The 16,126-nt window shown below is 47.8% G+C and overlaps 1 protein-coding gene across 2 annotated transcripts in view; it reads right to left on the reverse strand.

Annotated features, from left to right (window-relative positions):
• helq (helicase, POLQ like) overlaps positions 1 to 16,126 on the reverse strand; it is an 85,197-nt gene that overhangs the window by 11,220 nt on the left and 57,851 nt on the right. For both annotated transcript variants that reach the window (XM_072495453.1, XM_072495452.1), the window contains exons 12-14: positions 13,486 to 13,714; positions 12,352 to 12,509; positions 10,210 to 10,308 (exon numbers count right to left, since the gene is read on the reverse strand). In XM_072495453.1, the coding sequence (XP_072351554.1) occupies positions 10,210 to 10,308; positions 12,352 to 12,509; positions 13,486 to 13,714 (486 nt within the window). The remainder of the gene's footprint in view (positions 1 to 10,209; positions 10,309 to 12,351; positions 12,510 to 13,485; positions 13,715 to 16,126) is intronic.

Below are 16,126 nucleotides of genomic sequence, written 5' to 3' on the forward strand. Positions count from 1 at the left end.
TGTGTAGTTGAGGAGTGATGGTTGAATGGAATTTGGTCGGAGTAAGGGCACATCCAGCAAAGTTTTGGATGACCTCAAGTTTACTGAGCGTAGAATGTGGGAAGCTGGTCAGGAGTCCATTAGAATAATGAAGCTGGAGGAAACAAAGGCATGAGTCAGGGCTAAAGCAGCAAATGAGCTCTGTCAGGGACACAATCAGGCAATTTACGGAGGTGGAAATAGGCCGTCTTAGTGACGGTGTCGATATATAGTTCAAAGCTCATCTTGGGGTCAAATATGATACCAAGGTTGCAAAAGGCCTGGTTAAGCCTCAAACAGTTGTCAAGGGAGACTGTTGGAGGCAATGACAATGGAACAAACCTTGTTAGAAATTTTTGAGGTGGTAATGAGCATGATAGATGAAGGGAATCCAGTAGATGTAATAAACCTGGATTTCAAAAAACATTCGATTCAATACCACACAAAATGCGACTTAATCAGATAAGAACCCATGATGTTGAGGGCAGTATATTAGCATGGTTAGAAGATTAGTTAACTGGTAGAAGACAAAGAGTTAGGATAAGAGAGGCATTGTCACGATGGCAACCTGTAACTTGTCGAGTGTCACATGGATTCTTGATGGGGCCACAATTATTTACAATATATATTAATGACTTGGACGAGGAAATTGAATGCACTATTGCCAAGTTTTCTGTCGTCCCCCCCGAACCCCCCTTCTCAGGAGAAGGCCGCCCATAACTGCCAGGAGCGGGAGAAGACTGGAAGGGAACCGGCACCTAGATGTGGTCGGCAGGCCAGAGGAAAGGGCAGTTGCCGGGGTGGAGATTGGACTCGGGCGAGGAAGTGAGACAACGCTGAGTTGCGGTTCTCCGTGGCACATGTACCCCCCCCCCCCCCCCCGCACACCACCTTCACCCCCACACCATCCTCGCCCCCATACCACCTCCACTACCCCCCCTCCCCCCCACCAAAGCTCTAATCATGGATCTTGTCTTCTATCTTGCAGGACCTGCTGATGATGGGGCGGGCCCTTCTGGTGTCCCCCACCTCCACCACAGCCACAGCCCCGGGTGCCGAGCAGCGATGAGAATACCAACACAGACGGGAGCCATATATACAAGACCCAGCACATCGGAGCTCGAGTCTGAGGATGACACGGATTTCCTGACACAGCTGACTCCAACATCCCCCACCATCCCAGAGACACTCACCTCGGTTGGGCACTTTAGTGAAGAGGCTCCTGGGACACATCCTGCTGCTCACCACACAAAAGCTCCGGTACAACAGGTGGAGGTAAGAACTCCCGAGGGGTTGGGCGGTCGGAGGGCAGGCTGATCCCAGGGACTAACTGTCGTACAGACAGCTTTCAGACTTCTAGAACGGACAGTTCCATCGATTGTGGAGGTGCAGTCGCAGAGCCAGGGACTACATGAGGGGTTGTCAACAAGCATCCAGCACCTGCAGGCGCAGGTGGAGGAGTCCAACCCCGTGAATGAGCATGCGTGGTGCCCGTGGTGGAGGCTTGGGACCGACAGTTCGGCCATGGATCAGGATGTCCAAGGCCTGCGGCAATCTGTGCAGGTGGTGGCCGAGGCCCAGGACAGGGCTGCCCTCTCACGGGCAGCCATGTGCCAGAGCCACCTGGACATTGCAGCAGTGCTCCTGAGCATGGGCCAGTCACATCGGGCCATGGCTGAGAACATCGGTGGCATTGGCCAGGCGCTGGCCGACGTGGCACAGACATAGAGAGAGGTGGCCCAGTCCCAGAAGGAGCTGGCGCAGTCACTGGCTGATGTGGAACAGACCCAGAAGGTGGTGTCACAGTCTCAGCGTGATGTGGCGCAGTCCCGGACGGAGGTGGTCCACTCTCTGTGCTCCATGGCCACAAGAATGCAGACCCGGGTCGAGACTGCAGCAGGCCTCCAAGACTGGCAGCGCCAAGTGGCAGGGGAGACTCAACGCTTAGCTCCACTAGCACCCCCATCCCATGGAGTAACCGGGAATCATCGGACACCCGGAGGGAGGAGATGATGGGGCCTGTGCCGGTGACTCCCACAGGGGAGATGCTGGAACACCGCAGCACCTCGGACACCACCCCCCTCCTGCACATCTAGTGGGCAGTGGGCACAACAGGGTGGCACCACACCACCTGAGACACCCGAGCAACAGCCAGGCCCATCCAGGTCCGTCGTCCCAGAGGACGGCTGGCAAAGAGGACCCAGGTCGAAGGACAGGATTCACAGCAGGCCGCCTCCACTCCTGGTACTGTCTGGGAATCCACATAGATGTAGAGTTAGGGCTTGTAAGGCCTGAAAAGTAGTTAAGTTGGCACAGGTGCAGGGCACAGTTTTGTGATAGGGGCTAGGGCACGGAACTGTAGATATTTGTTCAGATTAAACACCTGTGCACAATGTTACATCCTGCTTCAATGCTCTGTCAGAAGGGTGTGAGCAGTGGGCTGGTCTGGGATGGCTGGAGAGAAGGCGAGGGTGGGGGGGAATTGATGGACGCTGTCGGTGGGCTTAGCTCAGGGACCACAGTTCAGCCAGCGCTCAGGTGTCTCTGCCCCCCCCCCCCCCCCCAATCCCGCCCCGTACCCACTTCCGCCAGCCGAGGGAATCGATGGGACTGTGTGAAGGAATGGCCTGCTCGCATGCAGGGATCACCCGGATGAACGGTAGGAAGTGCTACCGTGGACAGAAGCACCAGAGCTCCACGAAGGGCGGACTGTCATCATCCTCCAACCCACGGACCAAAGCCGCTGTTGCTGGCTGGCAACCCAGGCCCGGACCCCGTAGTGCAGCAGGTGTGTATCAAAGAGGGAGTCGCAGGCAGCGGGGGTGGGATGTGGTGTCTGTGCCCCTGGCCAGTCCCCACCTTAGTTGGTGAACCTGGAGGCGATCAGAGCATCCCGTGCACATAGGGCCTGGCGCACATGGTGTGCGGTCCCCCGTGCCTGCCGGGACCCCATGTCCTGCATCCTCACCCTCCCCTGCACCCACCTTGCCAGACGAGGACTGGCATTCATCCACCTCCTGCAGCATGTTGCCCTCTGCTGTGCAATGTTGTGGAAGACACAGCAGGCCACCACGCTGTGGGTGACCCTCCCAACGTCATACTGGAGGGCCCCTCCAGAGTGGTCCAGGCACCTGAACCGTGTCTTCAGGATGCCGAAGCACCACTCAATCGCGCCCCTCGTCGCTGCATGGGCATCGTTGTAGCGGGTGTCCGCTTCGATCTGTGGCCTCCGGATAGGTGTCATTAGCCATGACCGCAGTTGATAACCCAGGAGCCGGTGGGGCATCTCATAAATGTCAGGAATCGTCGAGTGTGCCAGGATGATGGCGTCATGCACACTACCTGGGTATCGGGTGCAGACGTGCATGATGCGCATCTGATGGTCCTCGAATGACAGGTGCTGCCGGTGCACACAAGGCCTCATGCAGCACTTCCTTTGCACCTCCTTCTCCTTGGCTTGTTGGGCGGCCGGCTCTCCATCCTCAGCAGCTGCCACCTGTTCCTCTGGGGCACAGACCGCAGCTGCAACTTCCTCGAGCAGCTCCAGGCCTTACATCCACAGTGCATCCTCCAGGATTGCGGTGACTAGGAGGAAGGCCCCCAACGCTGGTTGTATTCCAATATCCTTTGTTTGCAGGGAGTGAAAGGTCAATATGCCAGCATAGTGTGTATCCCCATGCCCAACCAAGTCTGCCAGGCTAAATGGTGGCCCCGGTTGGCACTGCAGATTTTGCCGCTGCATGTCCCCCTCCTTTCCACACCTTGTCCTTGTTGCCTGGCACCGTGGGGGACTCTAGCCCTGGCGCCTGTACCTGGTGCCGGAGGTACAGTTGGCTGGTGAGGTCCTTGCCAGCGGTACATTCCACGGCCCTTGTTCGGCGCCCCCAGCATGGACTGCTGTGGGCTTTGCCTTTTGGTGGGCCGTGCCGGTGGGGGATGGCTGGCCAGTTAGGTGCTATGGGAATGGTGCAGGGATGCTGGGGTGGAGGGTGGGGGTGCAGGGCACCCATACGGTTGGCCTCACTCTGCAGAACCAGGGGCCAGGGTGGATGGTCATTGGGGTAGGCAGCAAGATTGCTGCCTTGCAGGCTGTGGCAATGGCGTTCCGTGCCTGGATGGAGGCCCTGGAAAATGCCGGGTCAGGTCCGTTAATAATATGCCAACGGCGTTTACTGTATGAGCGGAGTGGAATGAGCGGAGTGGAATACTGTATGAGCGGAGTGGAAACCAGCACCTGCCATAATTTCAGCGCCAAAAACGATTCTCCGCCCAATCACGTTTTGCGATTCTGTCGGCTGACGGAGAACCCTGCTTGTTGGATTCTCAAAGGGTTTGACAGGGTAGATGCTGGGAGGATGTTTCCTATTGCAGGAGAATCTAGGACCAGAGGGCATAATCTGAGTAAAGAGTTGTCCATTTAAGACAGAGATGAGGGAGAATCTCTTCTCTCAGAGAGTAGTAAATCTGTGGAATTCTTCACCGCAGAGAGCTGTAGAGACTGGGTTGTCAAGTATGTTCAGGGCTGGACAGCACAGTGGCACAGTGGTTAGCATTGCTGCCTCAAGGTTCTGTGTGAAAGTGTTGGTGAGATTGTAATTAAAAAAAACATTCCTGCCTCACAGTGCCGAGGTCCCAGGTTCAATCCCGGCTCATGTTCAAGGTTGAGATAGACATATTTTTAATCAGGAAGGAAATAAAGGATTATGGGAATAAGGTGGGAAAGTGGAGTTGAGGATTATATCAGATCAGCCATGATCTCATTGAATGGAAGAGCAGGTTCGATTGGTCGAGTGGCCGCCTTCTGCTCCTATGTCTTATGATGGTGCAGGCTGTTAACAATGGTTTCAGTATTTGCAATATTCAATTGGAGGAGATTTTTGCTCATCCTACACTGGAAGTTGGACAAGCAGTCTGATAATTTTGAGACATCGGGCGTGGGGGCAATCCTGAGAGATGGTGATGAGGTAAGGCTGGGTATCGACAGCATACAATTTTCTCAGTTGATGTCGCTGAGGGGAAACGTGTAGATTTTAAATATATGGGGGACAAAAGATTTATCTCTGGGAGACACCAGAGGTAACTGCAGGAAAGAGATGAATTAGATGCAAGAATCACATTGCACAGTGAAAAGGGAATAGGGTTCACACCAAAAGTGGAATATTAAGTCACCTGAACAAACTGCAAAATATTCAAATGCAAGTGTGAGCTGAAAGTTTAACTAAAAACTACAACCTGGTCTAAGCCTGATACTCCATTGAGCAACACTGCAGGATATTTATTTGTGCTTTCTTTCTCAATTATAAGAAAACATAAGAATAAAATGTTTAGCTCAATGCTGTGATTGTTGACCTTGCATGTGCTTCGGGACAGACCACCTGATACTAGTGGGCCTTTGACTTTAGCATTATTTATATGCATCATCCTAAGTATTGTCCTTAAGAATATTTAACCTTTGGGAATGTGGAGGGAAGCGGCAGGGAGGAGGGACGGTGGAGTGTTAGATATTTATTTATTTGTATTCCTATTTGCTTTCTTTTTGGTATGGTTGTGTTTGATGTATATCTATAAATGCCTCAATAAAAATATTTAAAGAAAATAATATTTAACCTGTCAGTGTTGTTACCCCATCCGACCTTTCCACAGGAAAATTTCAATGCAGCACGGTAGCATTGTGGATAGCACAATTGCTTCACAGCTCCAGGGTCCCAGGTTCGATTCCCGGCTTGGGTTACTGTCTGTGTGGCGTCTGCACGTTCTCCCCGTGTGTGCGTGGGTTTCCTCCGGGTGCTCCGGTTTCCTCCCACAGTCCAAAGATGTCCAGGTTAGGTGGATTGGCCATGCTAAATTGCCCTTAGTGTCCAAAATTGCCCATAGAGTTGGGTGGTGTACAGGGTTATGGGGATAGGGTGGAGGTGTGGGCTTGGGTAGGGTGCTCTTTCAAAGAGCCGGTGCAGACTCGATGGGCCGAATGGCCTCCTTCTGCACTGTAAATTCTATGATTCTATTCTGCACTGGGAACATAATATCTCAAGTTATGCAACAGGTGTATCCTGATCATAACTAAAATTGAGAGTCTTATATTATTTTCACTGGGGTGAGTTTTACCTGTTCAGCAAAACAGAACTGGAATAGGTGTATTACAGCTTACCGTAGTTTTCAAGTGTTACAAAAATCTCAGTAATTCTTTGCCTCTGGAAGGTGAATTCCTGCAGCCTGTTGTTGGTTGATTGCCAATTGACAGCATTGCAATTTTCCTCTTAATCTCCCTGAAGTGTGCAGTCATTCAGATGTAATTCCAAGCCAATTAAAGTTAGGGCTGGAGACCGATGGCGGAATTCGCCGGCCGCCCAGTCGTGTGTTTCTCAGTGGCGGGAGGTGGCGCACTGATCACTGGTGGTGGGGTTCTCTACTTCCACCGGTCAATTGAATTTCCATTTAAGCCACCCCATGCTGCCGGGAAACCTGTGGGCGGGGGTGCGCTGTCGGTGGGACCAAAGAATCCCACCGCCAGTGAATGGCCAGAGAATTCCAACCCATATGTTTCTCACAGAACAAATCAGAATTTGAATAAAGGAGAAACCACGTTCTGTAGCAATCCCTAGTTAAGAATGGGAGAACTACATTTAATATGAAGCTTCTCACATCCCCCTAAATCGTTTCACGTCTGATGAATTATTTTTGACATATAATCATTGTCATTACATATCTGTGCACAGTTGGGTCCCCGATCCAGCAATCAGATAAATGACAAGTTAATGTGCTGCCGTGTTAGTTGTGAGCTAAAATGCTGGCCACATCACCAGGAGGGCTCATTATTCTCAGAGTGCCATGAGGTCTTTCATATGCATTTCTTTCCATAATATGCCATTTACTGTAACACTATAAAATGGTATCAGGCAGCATGGACTTTCCCACTGATTATTAGGGAAACTATTAATAATAAATCGTAAGTTTTCTGATTGCATGAACACTGTTTCATTTTGCTTTCTCTGAATTCTTATCCAAATTTGTGCTTCCTCTCTAATAGGACCGATAGAATGTGGAACCACCAACCAATTGGAGTGGTTAAGGCAAATAAGGGGAAGCCTTTAAGGGGAAAATAGATAGATCCATGAGTGGAAAAGGGAGTAGAACGATATGCTGATAGGGTTTGATGAAGCAAGGCGAGAGGAGCCTTTTATGAAGCATAAATACCAAGAAAAATGGCCTATTCCTGTGCTTTAAATTCTATGTAACCTTATAATCTCAGCTAATTGCATAACTAAACTACTCCACTGACACTAAAAGTTGTAAAATTTAATAATAATAATAATCTTTATTATTGTCACAAGTAGACTTGTATTAACACTGCAATGAAGTTACTGAAAATCCCCTACTCGCCACACTCCGACGCCCGTTCGGGTACACGGAGGGAGAATTCAGAATGTCCAATTCACCTAAGAAGCATGTCTTTTTTGACTTGTGGGAGGAAACTCATGCAGACACGGGGAGAACGTGCAGACTCCGCAGACAGTGACCCAAGCCGGAAATCGAACCTGGGTCCCTGGCGCTGTGAGGCAACAGTGCTAACCACTGTGCTACCGTGCCACCCGTGCAGAATATCAGAGAAATTAATGGCTTTTGATGATAAAAGTAATCGCCTGCAACTGAAGTGCACATCCTTTTCAAAAGCTGTCTGAGACCTTTCTTGCATTAGAAGCCACAGGCTTGTCCCTCACAGTTGGGTTTTGTGAAATGGACTAGCTGCCAAAGCAGGCTAATTGCATAAGATAATAGTGACAAACTCTCATTTTAGCCTATCAAATCACATAGGATGGGTACTGACAGCCCTGAAGATGAAGTAATGTCAAAACCAAGATAAAAACAGATTGAAACTGATCCTGCTGTATTGCAGCCAGTGTGGGGTAGGTAGGCGTACAGTTGAACAAGCACAATCTATCACTATCTAGATCTGGTCAGCCAAATAGCAGTGGAGATCCGCCCAATGTCCCCTCTAATTTTCTTTTTTGTACTCCATATACAATTTATTTCAGGACGCAGGCCGTTAATATTTCTAGTACATCCACAAACATATGGAACTTAAAGAGGCCGACTTGTACATGGCCTGTGTGGGAGCATCTGGGTTACTGTGCAACTGCGCATCTAGAGGAAACATAGGACATATGGTTTCCTCCCACAAGTCAAAAAAGACATGCTTGTTAGGTGAATTGCACATTCTGAATTCTCCCTCAGTGTACCCGAACGGGCGTCGGAGTATGGCGACTCGGGGATTTTCAGTAACTTTATTACAGTGTTAATGCAAGTCTACTTGTGACAATAATAAAGATTATTATTATTAAGTTTTACAACTTTTAATGACAGTGGAGTGGTTTATTTGTGCAATTAGCTGAGATTGTAAGATTACATAGACATATGACATGCCTTCCCCAAGTGCCTTTAGGCTGTATCTAAACCATTCATTTAAACGAAAAGACATAAAGGAAACTCTAAAGCACTTTGCAATAGCAACTTTATTTTATGTAGCATTTTTAATGGAGTAAAATGTCCTCAGTACTTGATTGGCTGTACTGATTTACAACCAGTCAAGTACTTTATCAACTACAGCATCCTTATGACATACTACCTTCCTACATCAACTGGAAAGCAAAAAGGCAGATTACCCAATTGGATGATGCTTAACTGTCAGCCAAGCAGCCCCCCCCCCCCCCCCCCCATTTTCAATATTTATATTGGTTAAAGAAAATCTAAAAAAAAACACAATCCTTTTTAATGCCCTTATGAGTTTTCTCTATGACTGCACAGAGCACTACCCTGGAGATTGATCTTCAATTCCTGGAGACCCCAGGCCAATGCTGGAGGATTGGCAACCTAATTGTGCAAAGTCAGGAAACATGGTAGCCAATTTGTGCACAGCAAGTTCCCATGAACAACAATTAGATATATGACCAGAAAATCTATTTTAGCGATGGTGGTTAAAGACCAAACTGGGATAATTCCCCATGTTCCTTTTTGAATAGTGCCATCCACTTGAGAGAGCAGGCTGGGCCATGGTTTAATGTCTCACCTGAAAGACAGCACTTCCTATAATGCAACAATCCCTCAGAAGTACACTGGAGTATTAGATTGTGTGCTCAAGTCTCTGGATTGGGACTTGAAACTATAATATTCCAACAAAAAGGCGAGAGAGCTACCACTGTGCTAAAGTTAATGTCTTACAAAAACCTAATTGAGCAGTTATTTAATGGCTTGAAGTATTAAGACTAGAGCATCTGAAACAAGCATAAATGCCAGGAGAGTTTAACTTTTCTGATGTTCTTTCTTTGCTTTAAGAAAGTGCAAATTTTGGGAAATCGATTTTTGTAAGAAATTCACAAAGGATAAAGGCTCTGTATTCCCAACTGGAAACAAATAGTCTGCTTGGATGCAAGCACAATGGGCAGGATTCTCCAGTATCCAGCGGGTGGGCTGTACCGGCGCCAAAGAGTGGCGTGAACCACTCCGGCGTCGGACCGCCCGTAAGGTGTGGAATCCTCCGTGCCTTCGGGGGCTAGGCCAGCGTTGGAGTGGTTGGCGCTGTGCCAACCAGTGGCGAAGGGCCTCTGCCGCCCGGCACGAGTTGGCGCATGCACAGGAACGCCAGCATGTTCCCAGAACCGCTGCCGTGATTCCTGCACATGTGCAGGGAGTTTCTTCTCCGCGCCGGCTATAGTGGAGCTTTACAGCGGCCGGCGCGGAGGGAAAGAGTGCCCCCACGGCACAGGCCCGCCCGTAGATCGGTGGGCCACGATCGCGGGCCAGGCCACCGTGGGGGGCCCCACCGGGGCCAGATCCCCCCGTGCCCCACCGAGGACTCCGCAGGCCGCCCGCAGAGGCAGGTGCCGCCGGTAAGAACTTTGTGTGATTTACGCTGGCGGGACTGGCCAAAACGGGCGGCCGCTCGGCCCATCGCGGAGCGGAGAATCGCCGGGGGTGGGGGGCCCACTGCCAACGGCCCCCAACTGGCACGGTGCGATTCCCGCCCCCGCCAAAAAGCCGGCGCTGGAGAATTCGGCAGCCGTCATCGGGACGGAGTTAAGGCCACCCCCCCCCGGCGATTCTCCGGCCCGGCGGGGGGGTCGGAGAATCCCTCCCAATATCTTCCAATACATTAACATCTTTTAATACATCTGAGAGGGCAGATTTTACTCTTACCTTCCTGACTGCTTGACCAGAGGCCTTCTTTGTAAGGAAGCTCTCGGGTACACCCACAATGGCAAACACCTTCTGTTCAACAACATCCAAATGATGAAACTAAATCGGAATAAAACATTTTATTGAAATCATTCTTCGGCAAACTGCTGTAATATTGTCACAAGATTAAAGAATTCCCTGCACTTCACAGGATCAAAGATAAAATAAACGACCAATCAGAAGAACTTATAACCACCTCTATAATTTGAACATACAGTGAATCCCGCAATAAAATTGGAAGTATATACACAGGCTATTGTGGGTGTGAGGGATCTGGTACAAGGGTGTCAAGTGTTCATATAATATTGCCAAATGTAATTACTACTCCATAATGTTTTAAGCTTTCCAATGAAATTTTTACGAGTTCAATCTTGTTTTTAAAAGAATTGTTTTTGGGGATGTGGGAATTACTGGCAAGTAGGCATTTACTGCCTCCCCTAGTTGGCCCCTGAAGTAGGGCTTTTTCTGTGAATTACTGAAATCTATTCAGTGTTGCTACATGGAGTTAGGAAACTAACCCAGCGATGATAAAGGAACAGCGATATGTATTTAAGTCAGTGTGATTTGAAGGGGAATGTGATGGTGATGGTCTTCCTTCTTGTGAAATAACAAGTAGTTCATGAGAGTGGTATCACTATGATATTAAATGTCATATTATTGGTTCAGGATTTTGGACTTTTGGAGATGGACACATTCTAAAGTAGAACTGGAGCAACTGGTTTAGATTGATCCTAAAGCATCAGTCATCATCAGTATCTTGAGGCTCTCTCCTGATACACACATACATTTGAGTGTGCACATATATATGGTAATATTCTCCACAGACAATTTTTCAGTATGCTCCCAGCTTACACACAGGTTGTCCAAAAAAGTCCCCTTCTTCATTCAATAGCATGCGCAAAGAAGTAGGTTGCTAATGGTAAACAGTCAAATCGATGGATGGCACAATAAAAACATGGGGATCAGGGTGTTGATGCTATGAGGTTTTGGAAAAAGATGTTCTCATTTTCTTCCCAATTTCCTTCCCATTCTCTAAACATATGATGAAATAAGCTATTTCAAGTACTGTTCATCTTTAGCACTCACCCAGGTGCTCATATTTCATCTATGAGCCCACGAGGGGTGAAGGCAGAACTGTGTATTGAAGATTAGATTGGATAGCTAGATGATGGGAAAAGTGGTTGAAGTTACATGGAAAAAGGATGGGTAAATGTGATTTGTTCATGTGTTGAACACAGATAGCTTGGGTCAAATATTTCTGTGCAGCGCTCTCTATGTATTTTTATGCAGCGAGAATCAAACAGTTAGGAAAAAACAAAATGGCACACAATTCCTCCTCTAGCAAGGCTTTACAAAATTCTAACATTTAACGGTAACTTCCATTTCCTTTCAAGCTGAGACATTATACACAGTAATGCACAGTCAGAAACATTTGGAAACACCACAGTATGTCAATTGCTTTTTCAACCATGTTTATCCAAACTATAATCTTTGTGGAATATGTATGCACAGGCATTGAAAAATTATAAGGGGTTAGCTGTCAGAAGTGCACTACATTGTGGTTTTCCTGAACTCTCTTGGATGGTAATACTGCAAGATGTGATACTGTCAAATTGTGGTATTTTAGCACAGAAGAAAAACAATTGTGCCTGTGCCAACTACGTGAGTTAGCTACTTACTCGGATCCTATTTTATTATCTTTCTCTGTATCTTTAATGTTTTACTTGGCATTTATCTGAGTAGTAGTCACTTGCAGTGCAACACTTTATGCTCTCAAATTACTTTGCATGAACAAACTCTTCTTTTATACTTCTTGTACTAATCCGAACAGAAAACTCACTTGTTCCCAATTCACCAGTGAAAAACATTCCCTATTTATGTTCTCCAAATTTCTATTCAATCCCCTTAAAGTTTCTCTGCTCCAGAAAACACAGCTCTAGTTTATCCAAGTCTCTTGTTTCCGGTATTTAACTAAAAGGACACACTGACATTTTGTTCAATTTTGTCCTTATGAATACAAACGTTAAGTACTGAGGTGTGCAAGCTGACTTGGATGGAATGGCTGTGTAACTGTGAGTGGCACACCAAATCCTCATATCGTACCTGCCTAAAATAGACCATCCAATCCGGAGTGCACTGGGAAACCATATCATACGGTGTTACCAGGTAGATGAGGTGAAGATAGTTGCCAAGCACCAACCCCTCCAGACTTTTCTTCAAGTCCATGTTCAAAGTATCACAGTAAGCCAAGTCTATTGATCCTAGAGGCAAACCAATATGTGAGAGAACACATATGTCCAACATAGAGAGATGATCTCGATGAAACATATAAAATAATTAGGGGGGTTTGACAGGTTAGATGCTGAGAGATTGTTTTCTCCCATCGGAGAGTCCAAGACTATGGGTCATAGTCTCATGATGAGAAGTCGATCATTTAGGATTGAGTTGAGGGGAAATTGTTCATCCAGAGGACTGTGAATCTTTGGAAATCTCTGCGCTTAGTGGATGAGTGTATTGAAGACTTAGATCAGTAGACATTTGGGTACCAAGGGATATGCAGATTGCGGGGGGGTGAGGGGGGAGGGGGGGTGCGGGGGGAGTGGAATTGATATCGAAGTTCAGGATTGTTCTTATTGAATGGCAGAGCAGGTTCAAAGGGCTGTGTGGCCTACTACTGTTCCTATTTCTTATATTCTAATGCGGTCTTAAATGTGGGTGGCACAGTAGCACAGTGGTTGGCACTGTTGCTCCACAGCGTCAGGGTCCCAGGTTCGATTCCCGGCTCGGGTCACTGTCTGCAGAGACGGCACGGTCTTCCTGTGTTTGCATGGGTTTCCTCTGGGTGGTCCGGTTTCCTCCCCCAAGTTCCAAAAGACATGCTTGTTAGGTGAATTGGACATTCTGAATTCTCCCTATGTGTATCCAAAAAGGCGGCAGAGTGTGGCGACTAGGGGATTTTCACAGTAACATCACTGCAGTAATAATGTAAGCCTACTTGTGACACTAATAAAGATTATTATTATGTATACAGCAGATCCACACCATTATACAGTAGGAAATCTGTCCAATGGAGACTCAGCTCAGTGCACAATGCTTGTCAGAAGAACATTCTCCTTGAAGGAAATAGAATGCTTTCACAAAGGGAGTTCCCTGCACTTCAAATCCTAGATACAATTTGTTTAGATATTGCCAAAGCAGTGAGAAGTCAGTAGCTGAGAACGGGAGTGTTAGGCTCACCTTTAAACGTAGCATGACCCAGCTTTGTGACTTGCAACTTGTGGTGCATTTCTTCCTCATCGCTGCTGCTACTTGACATTTTGCCCTCTATTAAATCCTTTTTCATCAACGGTTCCAATGCTTCTTTTATGACTACCAAAAAGCTTTTCCCTTTCAAGAGTTGTTGCTGCTGTACACCAAGCAGAGTGCTAGCCATGAACTCAACAATTTTATCAAGTGTCTGAGCAACCTTTGGGAGGGGGTGAAAAATAATACAAATGTCAGTAAATGGTCAAACTGAACAACCACTTCCTATTTAACTGACAATGGTACAATGTTGCCACTGATCACAAAACCAACTAAAACAAAATCACTATTTGCTGCAAATGCTTCCTGTGAACAGTTGACACTTTTTAATGACTGCAAACTGTTAGAAATTATTTTGGAGTTTTCTGTGCATAATTAATAAATACTACTTAAAACGTGCTACATTTCACAGCAAAATTTCAATTTTCTGTTACCACAGTCAGGGAGACAGCTTTAATGAAGAGTAAATTAAGTATAATGTTCACTTGGGGCACGAGTAATTTAAAAACAACAGTAAACAAAGTTGCTGGGATACAGACATTGTTCCTTCAATCATGCACAAGTCAAATGAAGTAGGTTTGCGGACGACACAAACGTTGGTGGAATTGCGGATAGCGATGAGGACTGTCAGAGGATACAGCAGGATTTAGATCGTTTGGAGACTTGGGCGGCGAGATGGCAGATGAAGTTTAATTTGGACAAATGTGAGGTGATGCATTTTGGAAGGTCTAATACAGGTAGGGAATATATAGTGAATGGTAGAACCATCAAGAGTATTGACAGCCAGAGAGATCTTGGTATACAGGTCCACAGGTCACTGAAAGGGGCAACACATGTGGAGAAGGTAGTCAAGAAGGCATACGGCATGCTTGTCTTCATTGGCCAGGCATTGAGTATAAGAATTGGCAAGTCATGTTGCGGCTGTGTAGAACCTTAGTTAGGCCACACTTGGAGTATTGGGCGGGATTCTCCACTCCCGCGCCGAAGTGGCCGCGCCGTCGTGAACGCCGTCGAGGTTCACGACGGTGCGAAACGGCCCCGATCCCGACCGTTTCAGGCCCTGACAATGGGCTAGGATCGGGGCCGTGTTATCTACACGCGCCAGGCCTTGTCGCCCGCGTAAAGGCGGCGCCGCATAGATGACGCGGCCGGAGCCGCATAACTGGCGTCATCCGCGCATGCGTGGTTGCCGTCCTCTCCAAGTCCGCCCCGCAAGAAGTTGTCAGACGGATCTTGCGGGGCCGCGGAAGGAGGTCCTCCTTCAGAGAGGACGGCCCGACGATCGGTGGGCACCGATCGCGGGCCATGCCACATTTGAGGTACCCCCCGGTGCAGGATCCCCCCTCCCCCCGCAGGCCGCCCCCCCCCAGCGTTCACGCGCCATTCACGACGGCAGCAACCAGGTGTAGACTGCACCGGGGGGAACCCGCCGTTTTGGCCCGGCCGCTCGGCCCATCCGGGCCTGAGAATAGCGGGGGTGCCTGAGAATCACCATTTTGGGTGTCTCCGGCGATTCTCCGGCCTGCGGAACTCGACGGGGCCATTCCCGCCGCTTGGGAGAATCGCGGGAGTGCGTCGGACCGGCGTCCCGGGAAATTTTGGCGGCCCAGGCGATTCTCCCAACCGGCGCGGGAGTGGAGAATCTCGCCCATTGTGTTCAATTCTGGTCGCCACATTACCAGAAGGATGTGGAGGCTTTAGAGAGGGTGCAGAAGAGATTTACCAGGATGTTGCCTGGTATGGAGGGCATTAGCTTTGAGGTGAGGTTGAATAAACTTGGTTTGTTCTCATTGGAAAGAAGGAGGTTGAAGGGTGACCTGATAGCGGTCTACAAAATTATGAGGGGCATAGACAGAGTGGATAGTTAGAGACTTTTTCCCAGGGTAGAGGGGTCAATTACTAGGGGGCATAGGTTTAAGGTGCGAGGGGTAAGGTTTAGAGGAGATGTACGAGGCAAGCTTTTTACACAGAGGATAGTGGGTGCCTGGAACTTGCTGCCGGAGGAGGTGGTGGAAGCAGGGCGATAGTAACATTTAAGGGGCATCTTGACAAATACATGAATAGGATGGGAATTGAGGGATACGGAACCCGGAAGTGTAGAAGATTTTAGTTTAGACGGGCAGCATGGTCGGCTCAGGCTTGGAGGGCCGAAAGGCCTGTTCCTGTGCTGTACTTTTCTTTGTTCTTTGAATAATGAATCTTCAACAATAAATCTCAATTGTGCGAGGATAAAAGAATGTTACTAAGCACCATTTGAACAACATTCTCGGTGCTTTAACAAATTCTGTCCATGATCAAAAACAAATAATTCAATTCCCTTTCTCAATATCCCAACCACTTCAAGAATATGTTAATATTTTTGTTGACAGCCAGGTGCTATGATTCTTTCCTTCTGCTATGAAAACAATATAACCTGAACTACCATTTTCTATATACCTGACAAAGACACAATCTTGCCTCATGTTGCAAAATATTTATTTTCTTTTGTTCAGGCAATAATCCTTGTTGAATAATTCTTGTTAAAACTTGGCTGCTACTGATCCATCAGTCAATGTGTATACGATAGTATGTTGTA

The sequence above is a fragment of the Scyliorhinus torazame genome, chromosome 3 (assembly GCF_047496885.1).
Source record: "Scyliorhinus torazame isolate Kashiwa2021f chromosome 3, sScyTor2.1, whole genome shotgun sequence".
Taxonomy (NCBI): Eukaryota; Metazoa; Chordata; class Chondrichthyes; order Carcharhiniformes; family Scyliorhinidae; genus Scyliorhinus; species Scyliorhinus torazame.